This window comes from Palaemon carinicauda, chromosome 33 (assembly GCF_036898095.1).
Source record: "Palaemon carinicauda isolate YSFRI2023 chromosome 33, ASM3689809v2, whole genome shotgun sequence".
Classification (NCBI taxonomy): Eukaryota; Metazoa; Arthropoda; class Malacostraca; order Decapoda; family Palaemonidae; genus Palaemon; species Palaemon carinicauda.
Genome location: NC_090757.1, coordinates 80201741 through 80221444, shown reverse-complemented (window position 1 = coordinate 80221444; position 19704 = coordinate 80201741). Strand labels below are relative to the sequence as shown.

At 43.5% G+C, this 19704-nt stretch overlaps 1 protein-coding gene across 1 annotated transcript in view; it reads right to left on the bottom strand.

Moving 5' to 3' along the window:
• Positions 1 to 19704, bottom strand: part of LOC137625999 (mitochondrial-processing peptidase subunit alpha) — a 656206-nt gene that overhangs the window by 457635 nt on the left and 178867 nt on the right. The window contains exon 4 of the mRNA XM_068357083.1: positions 12583 to 12662. Coding sequence (XP_068213184.1) covers positions 12583 to 12662 — 80 coding nt within the window. The remainder of the gene's footprint in view (positions 1 to 12582; positions 12663 to 19704) is intronic.

The following is a 19704-nucleotide window of genomic DNA, read 5'->3' as shown; positions in this document are numbered from 1 at the left end:
TGAAAAGAGTTTCTCCCTTGTGTAGTGGGGGGGGCAACATTGCCGCCGCCTTTTACACTTGATATAGGACCCTTTTCCCTGCTCCTCTCTGTCCATTTACTATGGCCGTCGTCCTGCAATCTCACCGCTTGCCGGCGGGTTGCAGGGCCGGCCGGGCTCCTACATAGCAGCTGTTTGGTCACTCAGCTTTCCCTTATGAACAAGGATCCGGGAAGGTTGTGCCGGCCATGACGGCTGCCGGTGGGGAACCCTTCTGTCACCAAGGTTCTTCAGTCCTCCCTTGGACTGCCGTCCACAAGTCCTGTAACCGGGGTACTTGCCGGCAGGTACTTACTCAGTCGGCGGCATGCCGACTATACCAGTGCTGCCGGGTACTAGCCTGCCGGCAATATGCCGGCCAGACTATGCCGGCAACGGTACTTGTGGTTGGATGGAAGCCTGAATGATGCATTCTCCCCTTCCATTTGAACCTACTTTCTGCAGAAAGGCAGTAAATTATATATTTACATCCTTATTTAGTGTAAACACACTCAGTAATAAGGTAGCCCTTCACTCCATGCTTCCTCTCTATCAGCTAGTATGCCGGCCGGACTGTGCCGTCAGGGACTAGCTATGCCGGCTGAATTACAGTATATGATTATACAGTAGCTAGTATATTTGCAGTACAGTATATACTGCAGATAGAAAACTATTGTATATATTATACAAGTAGTTATTTTCCAACATATCTTGGATATCCTTGCCCAGGCATTTGCTGAGACCAATCCTATATTGAAAGAATAGAATTCTTTCAATACTCTGATTAGAAATTAGTTTTCAATTTACCCTACAATATTAAATAATTTAGAAGGGCCAATGGTAGTACACTTTCTATCCTTAAAGGTTAGAACCCTTGTCTTTGAGCTCCCCTGATCAGGAAACTCTATGGTTTTAATATTGGAAGGGAAGGTCACAGCAATTGGCTGGGTAGGATACACAAGTATGTGTCTTTTCTAATTTCTAGTCCAGTCGGCGACATGCAGGCTGGACCGTGCCACCAGGTGCTAGCCATGCCTGCAGCACACCGGCTGAACTACAGTATATGATTATACAGTAGCCAGTATATTTGCCATATAGTATATACTGGAAACAGAAAACTATAGTATTATTATACAGTAGTTAATGTCTAACATATCTTGTGAACCCTTGGGCAGGCCTTTGCTGAGACCGAACCTATATTGAAAGGATAGAATTCCTTCAATACTCTGATTGGAAATCAGTTAATACTTACCCCACAATATTAAATAATTAGAAGGGTCAGTGGCAGTGTACACTTTTTCTATCCCTAGGTGTTAGAACCCTTTTCTTTCGAGTTGTCCTGATAAAAGAAACTCTTATCTTTAATACTGGGGGGAGGTTACAGCAAGTGATTGTGAGGGATACACAAGTATGTGTCTCTCACTATTCATTTCTAGCTTTCTATCCTTTCTATCCTAAGCTATAATAATTAAAATATGACTAACTACATATTGTTTATCAGGTGAGATAAACAATCATATACTCATTCTGTTTTCCTTTCTTTACAGGAGGATCCCCAGATGAAATGCGATGCAGTTTTCAGCAATCTTAAGAGTATGTACTTTTACGGTCATAAAGCATGCATGTCTCATGGCCCCTGCAATATTATTACCGAATCCCTACAATATTGGGACCCCCTAGTCTGCAATATCTGCCGGAACTTAGTGACTGAAGGTTTTGATGATCCTAAGTCAATGGAGTCTAGGGATGCAACACGTAAGATACTACGCGTGGGTAAGAGGGTTCCAGAAGAACTCTCCGGGACCATACCTACCTAACGATAGGATGCGTAGTTTACTGTTCCCGAATGCGAGTAGTGAAACGATGGTGCCCCAAGCACGACTCGCACCTCCCTGCGTCCAGATTGCCATCGAGACGGAGAGCAGAAAGGCACCTATGGGAGAAGATGACGATGTCATGCTGGAATTCCTTCCGTCTGTGCCGGCCCTGGAGCCGTTAGCCTCGATGTCTTCACCTTCTACCTCTCTCTTAGACAAAATGAGCCAGTCACTGGCCCATCTTAAAGGTCTAATGGAAAACTTTCGCAAACAAGGCGAGACATAGGAAGCGAAATTCAAGAGAGAGCTCCGGAAAGCTCCACTCATCGCCTCCCGAGGGTCATTCAAGCGACCCAAAAACCAAGACCTCCCGACATGCTCCAAAACCAATCCCTGGAGGTATGCGGAGCTTATGCCGATTTTGGACGGCAAACTCTACATCTCAGAGAAGATGGGGGCTGTCCCTTTAGACGAAATCCAGTTCTGGCCAAGCTTTAACGCTTTCCCTGATTGCTTCATTCGACTGAAGCATGAACCAACATCAGAAGAAGAGACGGAACCGAAGGAAGTCATGGTTCTCGACCACAATAAGGCACAGGCTCTCTTGTCAAGTAGCCTGAGAAAGGCCGGTTACTCGGTGTCGAAAGTGTCCGCCTTGAGTAAGAAACACCCTACCTTTCTTGCTCCTGCTTCAATAGCATTCCCCCTTACATGGAAGGCATTTAAATTTGTTGCCAAGGCAGTGGAGGCAGGCAAACCATGCCCTGCACTTGAGGAGTGCAGGCCTCTATCACTAGCCTTGCCCATGCAGGAGAAGGAATGGAAGGAAGTCCACCTAACCTCAGTAGGGAAACTGGACGCGGACATCGCTGGACGACAGTTTAGCGAGAATCTCCCTAAACTTTCTGAGTTTCTCTTGTGCAAGGAACAAGAGACGAAGGAGAGACTTGCAGCCTCTTTATCCCTACAAAACTGCATAGAGATATGTGCAGGCCAACAAAGTACCCCAGACGTGCTCACGGTCCTGGCCAAAATGCATATGGCCACCCAAGTAAAGGACCTGTATGCTTTCATGAAAGCTAAAAAAGCCTGTTGAGAGTTTGTGTTCGCTGCCGCAACAGTGAAACACGAACCCAGGAAGCTGATATCTTCTAACATCTGGGGTAAAGACCTCTTCCCGAATGAAGTAGCCAAAGAGGTAGTCGAGAAAGCCATCATGGAGAATAGGAACCTTCTCCAGGAGTGGGGCATCTCTTCAAAGAGGAAGTCTTCCCCGGATGTGGGTCCCCAACCTAAAAGGAAGACAAAGAAGTCTAGACTTTTTCCTCAGTCTGCTCGGCAAAATCCCACAGTTTTCTATGACCACGGTGCCCCAGGTAGGTGGTCGAGGAGCTAAACCTTCTGATCAATCAAAGCAAAGAGACGCTTCTGGTAGGAGGGAGACTCCAATAGGATCGATGGACCTTCGATCCTTGGACCAAAGACCTAATCAAGATTGGACTAGGATGGAAACTAGACATGTCTCCACCATCATTTCTTCAACTCTTCCAACACTCCAACCCCATATTAGAAGAGTATACCCTATAGATCTGGAGCATACAGGTTATAAGGAAAGCAAAGTCCATCAAATTCCAGGGAAGGCTGTTTTGTGTTCCCAAGAAGGACTCAAGATAACTCAGAGTCCTTCTGGACTTGTCGCTGCTCAACAAGTTCATAAGAAAACAACAAGTTCAGGATGTTAATCCTTCTGCACATAAGGACCCTATTACAAAATGGGGCGTTCACAGTCTCGTTAGATCTGACGGATGCCTGTTGGCAGCTTCTAGTCAGTCGCCCCCTCGCCTCCTACTTAGGATTCAAGTTACAGAAGATAAAGCATGTTCTATGAGCCATACTCTTCGGACTAAACACAGTCCCAAGTATCTTCATGAAATTGGCAGACACAGTCATGCAATAACCATGCCTAGAAACTGTTCAGGTAACAAATTACCTGGACGACTGGCTGGTGCGGGCAGCACCCGAAGCGGCTGGTCTGCAAGCATCCAAAGAAGTAATCCAGTTCCTGGAACATCTGGGATGCAAAATCAACTTCAAGAAGTCTCGACTCTCTCCAGCTCAAAGGTTTCAATGGCTGGAAAACCATTGGAACCTGGGGTCACACTGTCTCTCCTTTCCCTTAGGGAGGAAGGAGATCGCAGGGTCGGTCAAGAGACTGCGTAATCCGACAGGATTTCAAGACGCCAACAGGAAGAGTACTGAACTCTCTCCAGTTCGCAGCAGTGACAGACCCAGTGCTAAGAGCACAGCTGAAAGATGCGTCAGGAGTCTGGAGAAGATACGCATCAAACGCTCGAAGAGATCTAAAATGACCGATATCGGTCTTACCTTGATCACTTCTCAAACCATGGTCGAAGGCCAAAAGCCTAATGAGGACCGTGCCCTTGCAACCACCTCGACCATCGAAGATCATCCGCACGGATACCTCGACGGAAGAATGGGGATTTCACTCCCATCAGAGGAAAGTCCAAGGAACTTGGTCACTTCTGTTCAAGGCCCATCTCATCTACATTTTGGAAGCCATGGCAGCCCTGTTGACATTGGGGAAACTCTCACCACGCAGATTAGCCCTCGTCAGGCTGATCTTGGACAGCGAAGTGATAGTGAGATGTCCGAACCGACAAGGCTCGAGATCGTCCCATATAATCTATGTGATATTAGCCATCCTTTACCTAAAGAAATGGCACCTATCAGCAGTTCACTTACAAATGATTTGCAATGTGACAGCGGATGCTCTACTCAGGCTCAAGCCGATAGAGTCAGAATGGTTCAGAGACGTAAACCCATTCTCTTCCAGATTGGAACAAGTCCCAGAACTGCAGATCAACCTCTGTGATGAGCGTCATCAAGAAACTACCTCGATATGTAGCCCCATACGAGGACCCTCTAGAGGAGATAAAGGACGGCATGTCCCTAGTTTGGAACGGATAGACCCGGAAATTCCTGTTCCTTCCATCCAATCTCCTGCTGAAGGTCCTCAACATGCTGAGATTCTTCTAAGGAATGGCAGCTCTAGTGGCTCCCAAATAGCCCAAGAGCAACTGGTTCCCTCTAGTGAGGGAACTGATGCCGAGGCTGGCCCTTGTACTGAACCTAGCACTATCTCAAAGGGTTCAGAAGTTAATTGTCTCCGATTCATCATAGAGAACCCAAAACATTAATTTCATGATTTTCTCGCCCTAGCGGTTAAGCAAAGATTTGGGATCTCAGAAGGCAATATAGACTTCCTAGAAGAATACAAGTCTAAGTCAACTAGAAGGCAATATGAATCGTTTTGGTAAAAATGGGTTGCTTTTGTTAAAGCAAAAGGACTGAAAGAAATTTCAATAGACTTCTGTCTGTCCTTCTTTATCCACCTTCATAATCAAGGTCTGGCAGCTAACACGATAACTGACGAACGAAATCTTTAACAAGATCCCGAAGGCATGCGCTAGGCTTAGGCCTGCAGCTCCTCTGAAGCCCATCTCATGGTCTTTGTAGCCCTATCAAGAAATGAGGGCCACATTCAGTTCACAGAAGTGGGAAAGCTGAATCTCTTTCCTGATCCAGCCTTTCTCGCCAAGAACGAGCTACCCACTACAAGATGGGGTCCCTGGAGAATCTGCCCTCTGAAGGAAGATGTCTCTCTATGTCCAGTAGAGTGTCTTAAGGTCTATCTTCATAGAACTTCAGACTTCAGGAGAGGACAGCTCTTCAAAGGAGAAACCTCAGGATCAAACTTATCCCTAAAACAACTGAGGGCGAAGCTCACCTACTTCATTCGCAGAGCAGATCCCGACAGTACTCCCGCAGGTCATGATCCAAGGAAAATTGCTTCATCACTGAACTTTTTTCAGTATATGGACTTTGAGCGTCTTCGCTCATATACTGGATGGAAATCATCCAGAGTGTTCTACAAACACTACGCTAAGCAAGTCCATGAACTGAAGCATTATGTGGTGGCAGCAGGTAGTGTATTAAAACCTGTCGTCTAGTGCTGCGATGAACAGCTAATTGATTGGGACTATCAATTAGGGTGAAAAGGTGTTGACACTTCCAGTGCGATACCTTTTAAGCGAGTCACCATGGCGACACTAAGACTGTTCAAAATCTCAGGTATGGAATTATACAGATAACACTTGTGCCGTGTGTACATAGTACACAGTGTTGATAGTAAACAGCATTACAGAATTTATAGAGAAAATTTATCAAAATTTTCAGCTAAAGAGTGGCACTCATCATTTCTTCCCTTTCAGGGAGGAAAAATATTTTCTGTATATGTTGCATGTATAATTCCTTTAACATGTTACATTCGTTTCACTCTTTTTCCCTTTAGTCATTTATTCAAAATAAATGTCTATTAAAATGTAATTGCATCCTATCTCGCCCTGCAATTTGCACATTTTATATGCCAGAGTTCTTGTACTTATTTATTTAAGTAAACCTCATATCATTGTATGCTTACAAACAATGGATATAGTTGACACTTATATTGTTCCTACAATGTATACAAACCGTGAGACCGTCTGTATATCGGGTGGATACTTATGCTTGTTCATACTATATATGCTAACCTTGAGGCTCCTTTTCTATTGTCTAGTATGCCTCTTCCCTGTAGGGGGCAAGAAGCACTAACATTGTCTATGATTAGTGGTAATGACGGGTAACGGTAACATCATTTGTCTCAATGGTCCAGATGACCATAGGAAAATTGTCCCAAGGTTAAGGCACCTATGAAAATCCACAGATACAGTACTTTCTAGTAATTCTTTGGTATACTTCCATCAGAACGACATGGCTTGAGCCCAAAAAATGGATTTTGAGCGAAACAAAAATCTATTTTTGGGTGAGATAGCCATGTCGTCCTGATAGACCCGCTCTCATTTTCTATAGAAAAGGCCTTGGCAGGATCCCTCCCGAAACTACTATATCTGTAGCACCATGCCCAATGCTAGAAGGAATAACCGCCACCTTGAATATGGCGCCATCTAGATACTTAATAGTAGTATGGGAAATAGGGTAACCTTGATAACAGCTCCCCTTCCAAATTTGCCACTCTTCCCCCTCGAGGCGAAAACGCTATTCGGGGTGAAGATCGCTATGTGTCGTATCAAGATATACGTCCCCTGATTTATGCGATATCCTTTAAAGAAATTTTAAGGATATTCGCGCCAGGAGTTAGAATTCTGGAGACCTAAAGGTAAATTCTCTGGGAATATCACTGTAGTTCATATATCCCTTGGAAGTTACTATTAGGAACCTTCCATCAGGACGACATGGCTATCTCACCCAAAAATAGATTTTTCGCTTCGCTCAAAATCCGTTATATGAGATTTAAACATTTTTACATATTCGTCAACAACCATCTACCGCCATCTTTTGGCAAAAATGTAAACAATCCTAGCTGTCCAAAACAAATGTTTCTAGTGACAAAGTATTGTAATACAGTACTGTGAAGATAAAATTAATTATTACATTTATTTTACTTAAACACACAAGTACAGTATACAATTATACTGAGTATATGTTAAAGTCACTCCTTCCAAACTACCACAGTAATTCCTCACAACACAAGATTAATTGGGTCCATAGTGGCTTCCATAAGTTGATTTTTTCATCTTGTGAGTTGCCTTTTACATATAAATAGCCTAATTTGTTCCAAACCCTACAAATACACCCCATTAAAGGATTATAAAAAAGATACACTCCACTATACAGTACTCAACGAATGACTAAAATTATTTGTATCATTCAATAATAATAACATGACCATTGGTTATCTGAAAAAGAAATGCATAATTAGAGCAAACAGTAAAAATACAGTAACAAAAATATGGAACCTCACCTTTGGAGTGAGGAATGTCCGAGAGCACGTGGCGAGACAGTAGAGGAGGATGACAAATGCCGAAAAACGTCAACAAGTGGCAGAAAATGAACCATTCAAATTTACAAAACAGATTAATAAATTAGACAGAAAACATTAACACTTAATTTTAGGAAACACATTAACAAATGGCAGGAAATATTAATACTTTAGTTTTACGATAAACTTGAAATTAATTTTTTCTTTTTTTCTAATTTTCTTCCCTTTTTTTTTTTACTTTAGGTTTTGTATTTTCTAAATTTAACTACATATTTTTTTCATCACACAATTTTCTTTTGATTTTCATCTTGCGCTTGGTCTGCTTGTACAGAAGGCCTCTTTTTAAAAAAATTGTCCAAAGAAGATTGTTTCTGCCTACTTATTAATTTTTCCTGAAATAACTCGGGCAAGCGCACGACTTGATCATTTTTTCTGGGTGTCTCTTTTCTACAAGAGCTATCATTTTATAGTAGCCAGCTAGACCCTCCTTAATTTCTGCCATTGTCAGTGGGTCATCCTCCTCCCCCTTGCTGCTAGAGAACTGTTCCTGACCTCTGTTTAGTTGCAAGGCCTCCAACTCCTTCAGGTTATCCGTTGGAAATTCCTTTTGGTGCTCCTCGATAAGGTCATTGATGTCGGCCTCATCAACTTCCAGAGCCATGTTCGTCCCGAGTGTAACACTCTGCAACCTCAGGTTGAGTAACAGGTTCAGGATCCTCAACTTTTTCGGGATATGCTTTGGCTTCAGCTTGGCCTTTGAGGAAGCCCTCAAAATCTTGTGCGGAAACGGCATCAGGCCACAGCTTCTTCCATGCAGAGTTCAAGGTGCGCCTCAAAACGTCCCGCCAAGCTCGATGATTTTGAGGCATATCACAATATCAATATGCTTCTTCAAAATTTGACTAAGGGTGAGGTTTGTGCTCTCGGTGCTTTCAAAACATCCTTTGAAGAGAAATTTCCAGTAGAGTTTTTTGAAGTTTGAAATCACTTGCTGGTCCACGGGCTGGAGGAAAGGGGTGGTGTTATGTGGAAGATGAAGAACTTTGATGAATGAATGCTGTGCAAGAATATCTTCCTCGAGGTTAGGAGGGTGACCAGGGGGATTGTCCACCACCAGCTGGCATCTCAGATGAAGGCGCTTCTCTTCCAAATACCTTTTCACAGTCGGGCCAAAACAAAAACATTTTCCCAGTCAGTGAAAAAGTGTCTAGTTACCCAGGCTTTTGCATTATCAATCCACAACACCTGAAGATTCTCCTCAATTATTTTGTGGGGCTTGAAAGCTCGAGGAGTAACGGAGTGATACACCAGCAGGGGTTTCGCCTTACAATCCCCACTGTCATTTGCACGGAGTGCATGGGTAAGCCTGCCCCTCATAGGCGTATGCCCAGGTAGCCTCTTTTCTTCTGCCGTGATATACGTTCGACAAGGCAATTTAAGAAAAAAAAACACAGTTTCGTTGCAGTTGAAGACTTGCTGGGGACTGTAGCCTTCCTGGAGAGTCAACTCGTCAAACTTCTTAACAAAGGCTTTGGCTGCTTTCCTGTCCGAGCTTGCAGCCTCCCCATGACGCACCACCGAATGAATGCCAGAGCGTCTCTTAAATTTTTCAAACACCCCCTGACCAGCCATGAACTCTAGAGGTGCCTGCTTCGATGTTCCTTCTCCTGTGTTTTCTTCGGCCTGAGCAAGCACGAGATCACCGAAAATGGCACTGGCTTTCTGGCAGATTATCGCTTCGGTGATCGTGTCTCCAGCCATTTCCTTGTCCTTTATCCAGAAAAGCAGCAGTCTCTCCATCTTGTCACCGACGTGGCTCCTCTTTGTGGAGAAAAGTCATGCCCTTAGAAGATGTTGCTGCTTTGATGGCTTCCTTTTGCTTCAAGATCATTCCTATCGTAGACGGATTTCGGCCTTATTCCTTTGCGGTCACACTGAACCACATGCCAGCCTCATATTTCTTGATTATTTTCATATTCTTCTCCATAGAAAGCATGATCCTCTTCTTTCCCTGGACATCAGCAACTTTCTTGGGAACCATGGCTAATAACCTAATATCACACACGATACCGTACAATAGTTATGATAGCGATATCACAAACATTAAGTCAATGCGTACGATGATGCTGCCAAAACGAAAAGAAATAGGAATGCCAATGCATAGAGGCATGATGGGATACAGTACAGTAGATCTTATGGTGGTAACTAGCATCTGAATAGGGAGATAACCAATGGGAGCACCGGAGGATGGTGGCGAGCATTCGGGCTGGCAGCACAAATTTTAAAATCAGTACTGGACACGGTCAGGCTCTCGTACCCAGCCTCTTTTTACTACTACCCTATTTATGAACAATATGCAATTGGAATACCCTAACAACAACAAAACAGAGGTCGAGAATTTAAATATTTTCATAATTCCAAAAGTAGGCTATCTCATGTAATGGGCAAACCCTAACTTTAGACATCCAAAACTAGCCTTGAAAATTTTGCCCTTTACATGGAAACATACTTCTCTCATATTTCATTTACTGTTGAGTTGAATAAAAGTTAACCAGAGTTTCAATTCTCATTGCCAATGGACGATAATTTATAGTTTTTAGCTCTGTGCAGCTTTATTATAAAGCTTAGGAAACTATCTATATCATGTTATAACAAAACTACTATATATTCTTTGTTTTCAGACATTTTGTGGTTATCTTCTAAATTTGGCATTTACATTTAATTTGAGATTTGCACATTCATAGGTTCCCACTAAATTTCATTTGTTTCCTCCAGTTTCCGACACAGCTTTCCCAGATTCCAAACAAAATAGCTGCTATTAATATTGTTTGTTTTCTCACCTTCATTTACAACATGTTAGTTTATATTTGGCCGTATATTTTCTTATGATCTTTTCTCCATAGTGAATAAGGGAATACAGGGTATAATGTAAAAATGTCAGTCTTGTGCTACTTTGTTTACTAATGTTGATGATTGAAATACAAGCAAAACAGCTAATATCGGATTCGATTGGTCATAACAAAACAGCTGTTTTTTGTTTGGTTGTTTTTGTGGATGTGTGTGTTTACACAACTAAGGATACTTTCATCATAATCTTTTAATTTTCCAACCCATTGAAGTAGATGGATTACTACGCAAGAGATAATGCATCAGGAATTGCACCATGTTTCAAGATTGCTGCGAAGAACTTCGTACGAAAATGGTTAGTGGTCGTCGTATAAAATACGTACACTTCATAAATCTTAAATTGTATACATATTGTACAAAACAGTATTACACTACAGATTGTAAATGTTTATTAACTACATAATGTACTCTACAATACAGTACAGTATATAAATGTACACTACGTGTGCGGTGAGTTGTCAAGGTAGTTGCATCATCTGAATGAAAACAGCAGTTGCTTACAGTACAGCTAAGCTGTACTGTAGTGATATTACTGTACATATATTACAGTAATATACACTACATTATCAGCGTGTGTTATACGGTAAAGTATTACTGGATAAGAATAAAAATGTTTTGTTATAATAGGATGATAACTACTCGGTAAAATTAAAGTTCCTGTCGGCGCAACGACAATGAACAGTACTGTAGCCTTACCGTGTCCAGTACACAGTACACATACATGCACATGTACTGTACACTTAGTGATTTAATTAAAAACTATCTATACTGTGATAGAAATTTAGTAAAAACTATATTAGGCATTACGTACTTAGTGTGTTAGTTATCTGAGCATAGGCAATGGGCAGAGTTGTTGGGTTAGGTTAGGAGTTGATCCCACTATAAGGCACCAAAGACACGAATTTGCGCCTGTCTCTGTTACTTAACCATCCCGAAAAGTTGGGCCTGACTGATTGCCTATACAGCATAGCGATTAAAAACATGTTTTTTCCATTACTTGTATTATCATTATTGATTTGAGTTTTTAGGGGGCTGGAACGGATTAAATTTGTTTGTCAGTTTCTGTATTCTAAGATTAAGATAACTAAAACCTGCTCTCCCTTAAAAGACAACCATTAAAACTTGAACGGTCTAAAATTCCCATCAGTAGACGCTAAACTTAAGAAGGTGTAGAACTTCCACTGGTAACTCCTTGAAAAAAAACAATTCATAAACATCACTAGAAAAAAAATAAAATTAAGTTTGTTAAAACTCCAGCCTGCGGGAACGTCTACTCAGAAAGTGGTTTGTCGGACAGCTAGTGAGGGGAAGAGGGTTGCTTCCCTGTTACCCTGATAATTGCAGTATACCAGCTTTGCTGATATCATTCTCCTAAGAACAGGACAATGGTTTGCATTTTGTGTAGGAACAAATGATTGCTTTCAAATTCTTGCTAGACAAATTGATATAGAAAAAACATGATAGGAGGGCAAAATAAATTTCCGTACTTGTGCAGATGACTGGAGGCATTTCCGCAAAACAATTACTGTGCCTACGAATTTCATCTGTTATATAAGATTCAAGAGGGCAAAGTGGATAGCCAACATGGTAACAAATAATTTGCACAAAATACTAAGACAACCTTAGTCATGAATAAAAAAACAAACAAATATATGAATGGCATAATACACCAAAAAGTAATATCAAGCTTGTGAGTAAAATGTGGCAGCTAATGAAATTTTTGCTACATTAGTGAGGAGGCTGCCTCTAGTGAAGGATATTGTAATCCCAAGAAAAGACTAATTCAACTGACAACTCAAATTTCAGCTGATATTTTAAGGTGTTGCATTAGAAAAAAGTTGTGCACTGTAGCAATAGAACTAAAGGATGAGCTTTAGTATTCATATTTCCTATTTCAAGGATTCAAGTACTTTATATTAAATGTAATATTACTTTACCAACCTTGAGGACTGGCAGTCACAAATTCCACCCAACTTTTCAAATCTACCCATTATATCCTCTCGTGTCATATTTTCGGTCCTCTGAAAGAAAATAAATCATTAAAAATTTGAAAGAATAATAAAATAGAGGCTAAAAGAGTACTATATGAAATCTTGTGCAGTGGTGTCTCCACTTTACATAAATGGTCATGGGGTATGATAAATTGATAAGTTAAGATATATGATATTTTAATTATAAAATAAATATTTTAATATACTTACCCGGTGAATATATAGCTGCAACTCTGTTGCTCGACAGACAAACTCTACGGAAAAAACTCGCCAGCGATCGCTATACAGGTTGCGGGTGTGCCCAACAGCGCCATCTGTCGGCCAGATACCAAGCTCTATGTAAACAAAGACTCAATTTTCTCCTCGTCCCACTGCGTCTCTATTGGGGAGGAAGGGAGGGTCATTTAATTTATATATTCACCGGGTAAGTATATTCAAAAATTTATTTTATAATTAAAATATCATTTTTAAATATTTAACTTAGCCGGTGAATATATAGCTGATTCACACCCAGGATGGTGGGTAGAGACCAGTAATATATGTTTACATTTTATGAGCTAAGAGTTTTTATTTCATTTTAGAAGTTATCAAAATAACAAAAACAAAATAAATAGGTACCTGGTAAGGAAGTCGACTTGAACGATTACTCTGCCTTATAAGTACGTCTTCCTTACGGAGCCTCGCGATCCTCTTAGGATGCTGATCGACCCCTAGGAGCTGAAATATCAAGGGTTGCAACCCATACAACAGGACCGCATCAAACCCCTAATCTAGGCGCTCTCAAGAAATGACTTTGACCACCCGCCAAATCAACCAGGATGCAAAAGGCTTCTTAGCCTTCCGGACAACCCATAAAAAAAACAACATTTCAAGAGACAGATTAAAAGGATATGGAATTAGGGAATTGTAGTGGTTGAGCCCTCACCCACTACTGCACTCGCTGCTACGAATGGTCCCAGTGTGTAGCAGTTCTCGTAAAGAGACTGGACATCTTTCAAGTAAAATGACGTGAACACTGACTTGCTTCTCCAATAGGTTGCGTCCATTATACTTTGCAGAGATATATTTTGCTTAAAGGCCACGGAAGTTGTTACAGCTCTAACTTCGTGTGTCTTCACCTTAAGCAAAGTTCGGTCTTCCTCACTCAGATGTGAATGAGCTTCTCGTATTAACAATCTGATAAAGTCTGACCAAGCATTCTTTGACATAGGCAAGGATGGTTTCTTAACTGAACACCATAAAGCTTCAGATTGGCCTCGTAAAGGTTTAGTACGCTTTAAATAGAACTTAAGAGCTCTAACAGGGCATAAGACTCTTTCTAGTTCATTGCCTACGATCTCCGATAAGCTGGGAATATCGAAAGATTTAGGCCAAGGCCGAGAAGGCAGCTCATTTTTGGCTAGAAAACCAAGTTGCAGCGAACAAGTGGCTTTTTCCGACGAAAATCCGATGTTCTTGCTGAAGGCATGAATCTCACTGACTCTTTTAGCCGAGGCTAAGCATACCAGGAAAAGAGTCTTAAGAGTGAGATCTTTCAGGGAGGCTGATTGTAACGGCTCCAACCTGTCTGACATGAGGAATCTTAGTACCACGTCTAAATTCCATCCAGGGGTAGCCAAACGACGCTCCTTGGTGGTCTCAAAAGACTTAAGGAGGTCTTGCAGATCTTTATGTTTGGAAAGATCTAAGCCTCTATGCCGGAAGACCGATGCCAACATGCTTCTGTAGCCCTTGATAGTGGGAGCTGAAAGGGATCGTCCTTTTCTCAGGTATAAGAGAAAATCAGCTATTTGAGCTACAGAGGTACTGGTCGAGGATACAGAAACTGACTTGCACCAGTCTCGGAAGACTTCCCACTTTGATTGGTAGACTCTAATGGAAGACGCTCTCCTTGCTCTAGCAATCGCACTGGCTGCCTCCTTCGAAAAGCCTCTAGCTCTCGAGAGTCTTTCGATAGTCTGAAGGCAGTCAGACGAAGAGCGTGGAGGCTTTGGAGTACCTTCTTTACGTGTGGCTGACGTAGAAGGTCTACCCTTAGAGGAAGACTTCTGGGAACGTCTACTAACCATCGAAGTATGTCGGTGAACCATTCTCTCGCGGGCCAGAGGGAAGCAACTAACGTCAACCTTGTCCCTTCGTGAGAGGCGAACTTCTGCAGTACCTTGTTGACAATCTTGAACGGTGGGAATGCGTAGAGATCCAGATGTGACCAATCTAGGAGGAAAGCATCTATATGTATTGCTGCTGGGTCCGGGACTGGAGAGCAATAGATTGGAAGCCTCTTGGTCAGCGAGGTTGCAAAGAGATCTATGGATGGTTTACCCCAAGTGGCCCAAAGTCTCTTGCACACATCCTTGTGGAGGGTCCATTCGGTTGGAATTACTTGCCCTTTCCGACTGAGACAATCTGCTATGACGTTCAAGTCGCCTTGGATGAACCTCGTTACTAGGGAGATGTCTTGACCTTTTGACCAGATGAGCAGGTCCCTTGCGATCTCGTACAACGTCAGTGAGTGGGTACCTCCTTGTTTGGAGATGTACGCCAAGGCCGTGGTGTTGCCCGAGTTTACTTCCACCACTTTGCCTCTGGTATGGATGGTGTGAAAGCTGAGATGTTGAAGGAAGGGGGTGTGATTGTACTTGAATGGTTGGTGAGATTGTTTAAAGTGTGTTTTGTGTTGTCAATGGTACCGGTAGATTGGGTCTGTGCATGTATTGTACCACTATATAAGGGTAAGGGAGATGTGCATGACTGTTGTAATTCGAGAGGTATTAGTTTGTTGAGTGTAGTTGGAAAAGTGTATGGTAGAGTACTGATTAATAGGATTAAGGATAAAACAGAGAATGCAATCTTGGAAGTACAGGGTGGTTTTAGAAGAGGTAGGGGTTGTATGAATCAGATTTTTACAGTTAGGCAGATATGCGAGAAATATTTAGCAAAAGGTAAGGAGGTGTATGTTGCGTTTATGGATCTGGAGAAAGCATATGATAGAGTTGATAGGGAAGCAATGTGGAATGTGATGAGGTTATATGGAGTTGGTGGAAGGTTGTTGCAAGCAGTGAAAAGTTTCTACAAAGGTAGTAAAGCATGTGTTAGAATAGGAAATGAAGTGAGCGATTGGTTTCCGGTGAGAGTGGGGCTGAGACAGGGATGTGTGATGTCGCCGTGGTTGTTTAACTTGTATGTTGATGGAGTGGTGAGAGAGGTGAATGCTCGAGTGCTTGGACGAGGATTAAAACTGGTAGGCGAGAATGATCATGAATGGGAGGTAAATCAGTTGTTGTTTGCGGATGATACTGTACTGGTAGCAGACACAGAAGAGAAGCTTGACCGACTAGTGACAGAATTTGGAAGGGTGTGTGAGAGAAGGAAGTTGAGAGTTAATGTGGGTAAGAGTAAGGTTATGAGATGTACGAGAAGGGAAGGTGGTGCAAGGTTGAATGTCATGTTGAATGGAGAGTTACTTGAGGAGGTGGATCAGTTTAAGTACTTGGGGTCTGTTGTTGCAGCAAATGGTGGAGTGGAAGCAGATGTACGTCAGAGAGTCAATGAAGGTTGCAAAGTGTTGGGGGCAGTTAAGGGAGTAGTAAAAAATAGAGGGTTGGGCATGAATGTAAAGAGAGTTCTATATGAGAAAGTGATTGTACCAACTGTGATGTATGGATCGGAGTTGTGGGGAATGAAAGTGATGGAGAGACAGAAATTGAATGTGTTTGAGATGAAGTGTCTGAGGAGTATGGCTGGTGTATCTCGAGTAGATAGGGTTAGGAACGAAGTGGTGAGGGTGAGAACGGGTGTAAGAAATGAGTTAGCGGCTAGAGTGGATATGAATGTGTTGAGGTGGTTTGGCCATGTTGAGAGAATGGAAAATGGCTGTCTGCTAAAGAAGGTGATGAATGCAAGAGTTGATGGGAGAAGTACAAGAGGAAGGCCAAGGTTTGGGTGGATGGATGGTGTGAAGAAAGCTCTGGGTGATAGGAGGATAGATGTGAGAGAGGCAAGAGAGCGTGCTAGAAATAGGAATGAATGGCGAGCGATTGTGACGCAGTTCCAGTAGGCCCTGCTGCTTCCTCCGGTGCCTTAGATGACCGCGGAGGTAGCAGCAGTAGGGGACTCAGCAGTATGAAGCTTCATCTGTGGTGGAAATGTGGGAGGTTGGGCTGCGGCACCCTAGCAGTACCAGCTGAACTCGGCTGAGTCCCTGGTTAGGCTGGAGGAACGTAGAGAGTAGAGGTCCCCTTTTTGTTTTGTTTCTTGTTGTTGTTGGCTACCCCCCAAAATTGGGGGAAGTGCCTTTGGTATATGTATGTATGTACTTTGCCTCGAAGGAGAGACTTGAAGCTTTTCAAGGCCAGATGTACTGCCAACAGCTCCTTGCAGTTGATATGCATGCTCCTCTGACTCGAGTTCCACAGTCCTGAGCATTCCCGACCGTCTAGTGTCGCGCCCCAGCCCACGTCCAAAGCGTCCGAGAAGAGAACGTGGTTGGGAGTCTGAACAGCCAGGGGAAGACCCTCTCTTAGGCTGATATTGTCCTTCCACCAAGTCAGACAAGACTTTATCTTTTCGGAAATCGGGATCGAGACCACTTCTAGCGTCTTGTCCTTTTTCCAGTGAAAAGCTAGATGGTATTGAAGAGGACGGAGGTGTAGTCTTCCTAGTGACACAAATTGTTCCACGGATGACAGCGTCCCTACCAGACTCATCCACAGCCTGACTGAGCAGCGTTCCTTCTTCAGCATCTTCTGGATCGATAGCAGGGCTTGATCTATTCTGGGGGCTGATCGTCTTGTTGTTCAGCAACGTCCTCATCAGAGGGTTCCTCATCCGAAAACTGATGAGGAAACGGCAACGGAGTGGGCAACGTCTGGCTCGCTGAGTCCGGTCGCACTGGTGCATGCGTGACGGAGCCGGACGCAACATCATGGAACTGCTGCACAGTCTGTGAACTGTCAACAACCATGGGTGCGCGAGGAAGCACAGCGTCCACCCGAGACTGTCTAGATCGTCTGGGTTGTGCAGTCAACACCATACCGGGTTGCTGAGGTTGACGCACTGCGTCAAAACAAGTCACCTCTGCTGGTTGTTGAACGTCCTGAACGTCAACAACCACCTCCGAGCGTCGCTTAACGTCAACGTGTGGCTGGCAACCCACACTGGGTCGCATCGGTGGAGGAACCACCTCAACTGGCAGACGCAAGAAGGTTACCTCAGCGTCAACAGGACGCACAACCGACCGGTTGGAAGGTTGTTGGCCAGAAGGTTCGGCAGCAACCTTCTCCGCATTAAAGTCCTCTATCAAGGACGCAAGCTTGGACTGCATGTCTTGCAGCAAAGCCCATTTAGGGTCTACGGGAGCAGGTGCGGCAACAGACGGGGTTAGCGACTGAGGCGGTACCGCTTTCCATCCCTGAAAGCCTTGTTTATGCATGACATAATTGTACAGCAAAACTTCAAAGGCTCGAAAACAGCTGTGAAGTTGACCTGTAAAAAACTTGGAGCGTCTCCTGGCCAGGCGCCAGGGAGAGTCTACGAGATTTGAGAAGTCTATCTGGGCAGAGGCATGAACCCCCAAGCCGAGAACTTCTCTCGTGTCATATCAGACTATCGCTCTATAAGCCAGTTTAAAAGAAGGGAAAGCAAAGGCTGTATCCCCCAAACTCCTCCTGGTGATAAACCAGTCGCCTAGCCAACGTAAAGCTCTCTAGGAGAGCGAGAGAGCACTAGCTTAAAAACAACGGCTTCGAAGTAGCTAGGCCTAGTGTAAGCTCTGACGTTTAGGCGAACGAGGAGCAGCAGTTACAAAAAGATCCAGACAAAGATCCTTAAAAAAAATCATCATGATTTAATTAAAGTCCATAGAGGGCTAAGCAGCTTTAGGCTCCTCTCCATCTGACAGAGTCCTCAAGGGAATATCAGTAGGAGGGGGAACAGCAACTTCCTCATCTACAGGAACCTTGTCCGATAAAAGCTGAGTCTCAAGCAAGGGAGAGACCTACTGTGGTGGCAATGCTTTACCAGCAGAGTCCACACTCACTGGTGCATTAGTAGCGGACCAGGAATCAACGTCATGTAACTGCTTGACAGTCTGTGAACTGTCAACAACTGAACTGTCAACCACAACAGGTGCGTGAGGACGCACAGCGTCCACTCGAGACTGCTTTGACTGCCTAGACTGAGCAGTCAAAACAACTCTAGAATGCGGAGGTTGACGCACAGCGTCAAAACAAGTCAACTCCGATTGTTAGCGAACGTCTTGAACGTCAACAGGAGCATCAGCAAGTGGCCTAACGTCCAAATGCGGCTGAAAATCCACACGAGACCGCATCGAGTGTGGTTCTAAACAACCTGACTGACGTGACTTAGCTACGCCAACGTCAACAGGAAGCACAAAGGAACGTTAGGTTGGCTGAAAGCCAGGATATCGATGAGATAAACGGCTAGACTCAACGGACTAATCGGCAGAATAGTCTTCCATAAGGGAGGCAAGCATATTCTGCATGTCTTGCCATACAACCCATTAAGGATCAACGGAAATGGTTGTGGTAAGAGACGAGGGTAACGTCTGTGACCACAACACTTTGCCAACAAAAAAGACTCTCGGAGTCTGTGTTACGCTTTTGTTAGGCGGCGAGCAGTTATCCGATGACTGCATAGGGTCAGAGCTGTCCTAATGGCTGTAACCAGGACGCTGGACCTGTCCTGAAAGGACTGACTTTCGCTTAAGGGCTTCGAAACCTTGTGACAGGTTTCTTATGCGAAAAGCCTTCGGATGACGAGGAGAAAAAACGTCTCTCTCGTCTTATGGTAGGGGAGATCTTGGTAAGATACACCCGATACCATAGAGGGAAACGTCTGTTCGTTGATCAAGGCCTCTCGAACCCATAAGTCGTTCGACATTACTTCTCCCCTGGGCTTGGGAGCTTGCAAGAGGTCCCGGACTAGGTGAACGACAGGCACGAACAGACGAACCCTCAGACGCAACACTAACACTTTGCGCAATATCACTTTATCACTTCGATTTTCTGTTTTGCACTTATTCCACTGAAATCGAAACTTTTACTGATTTCTA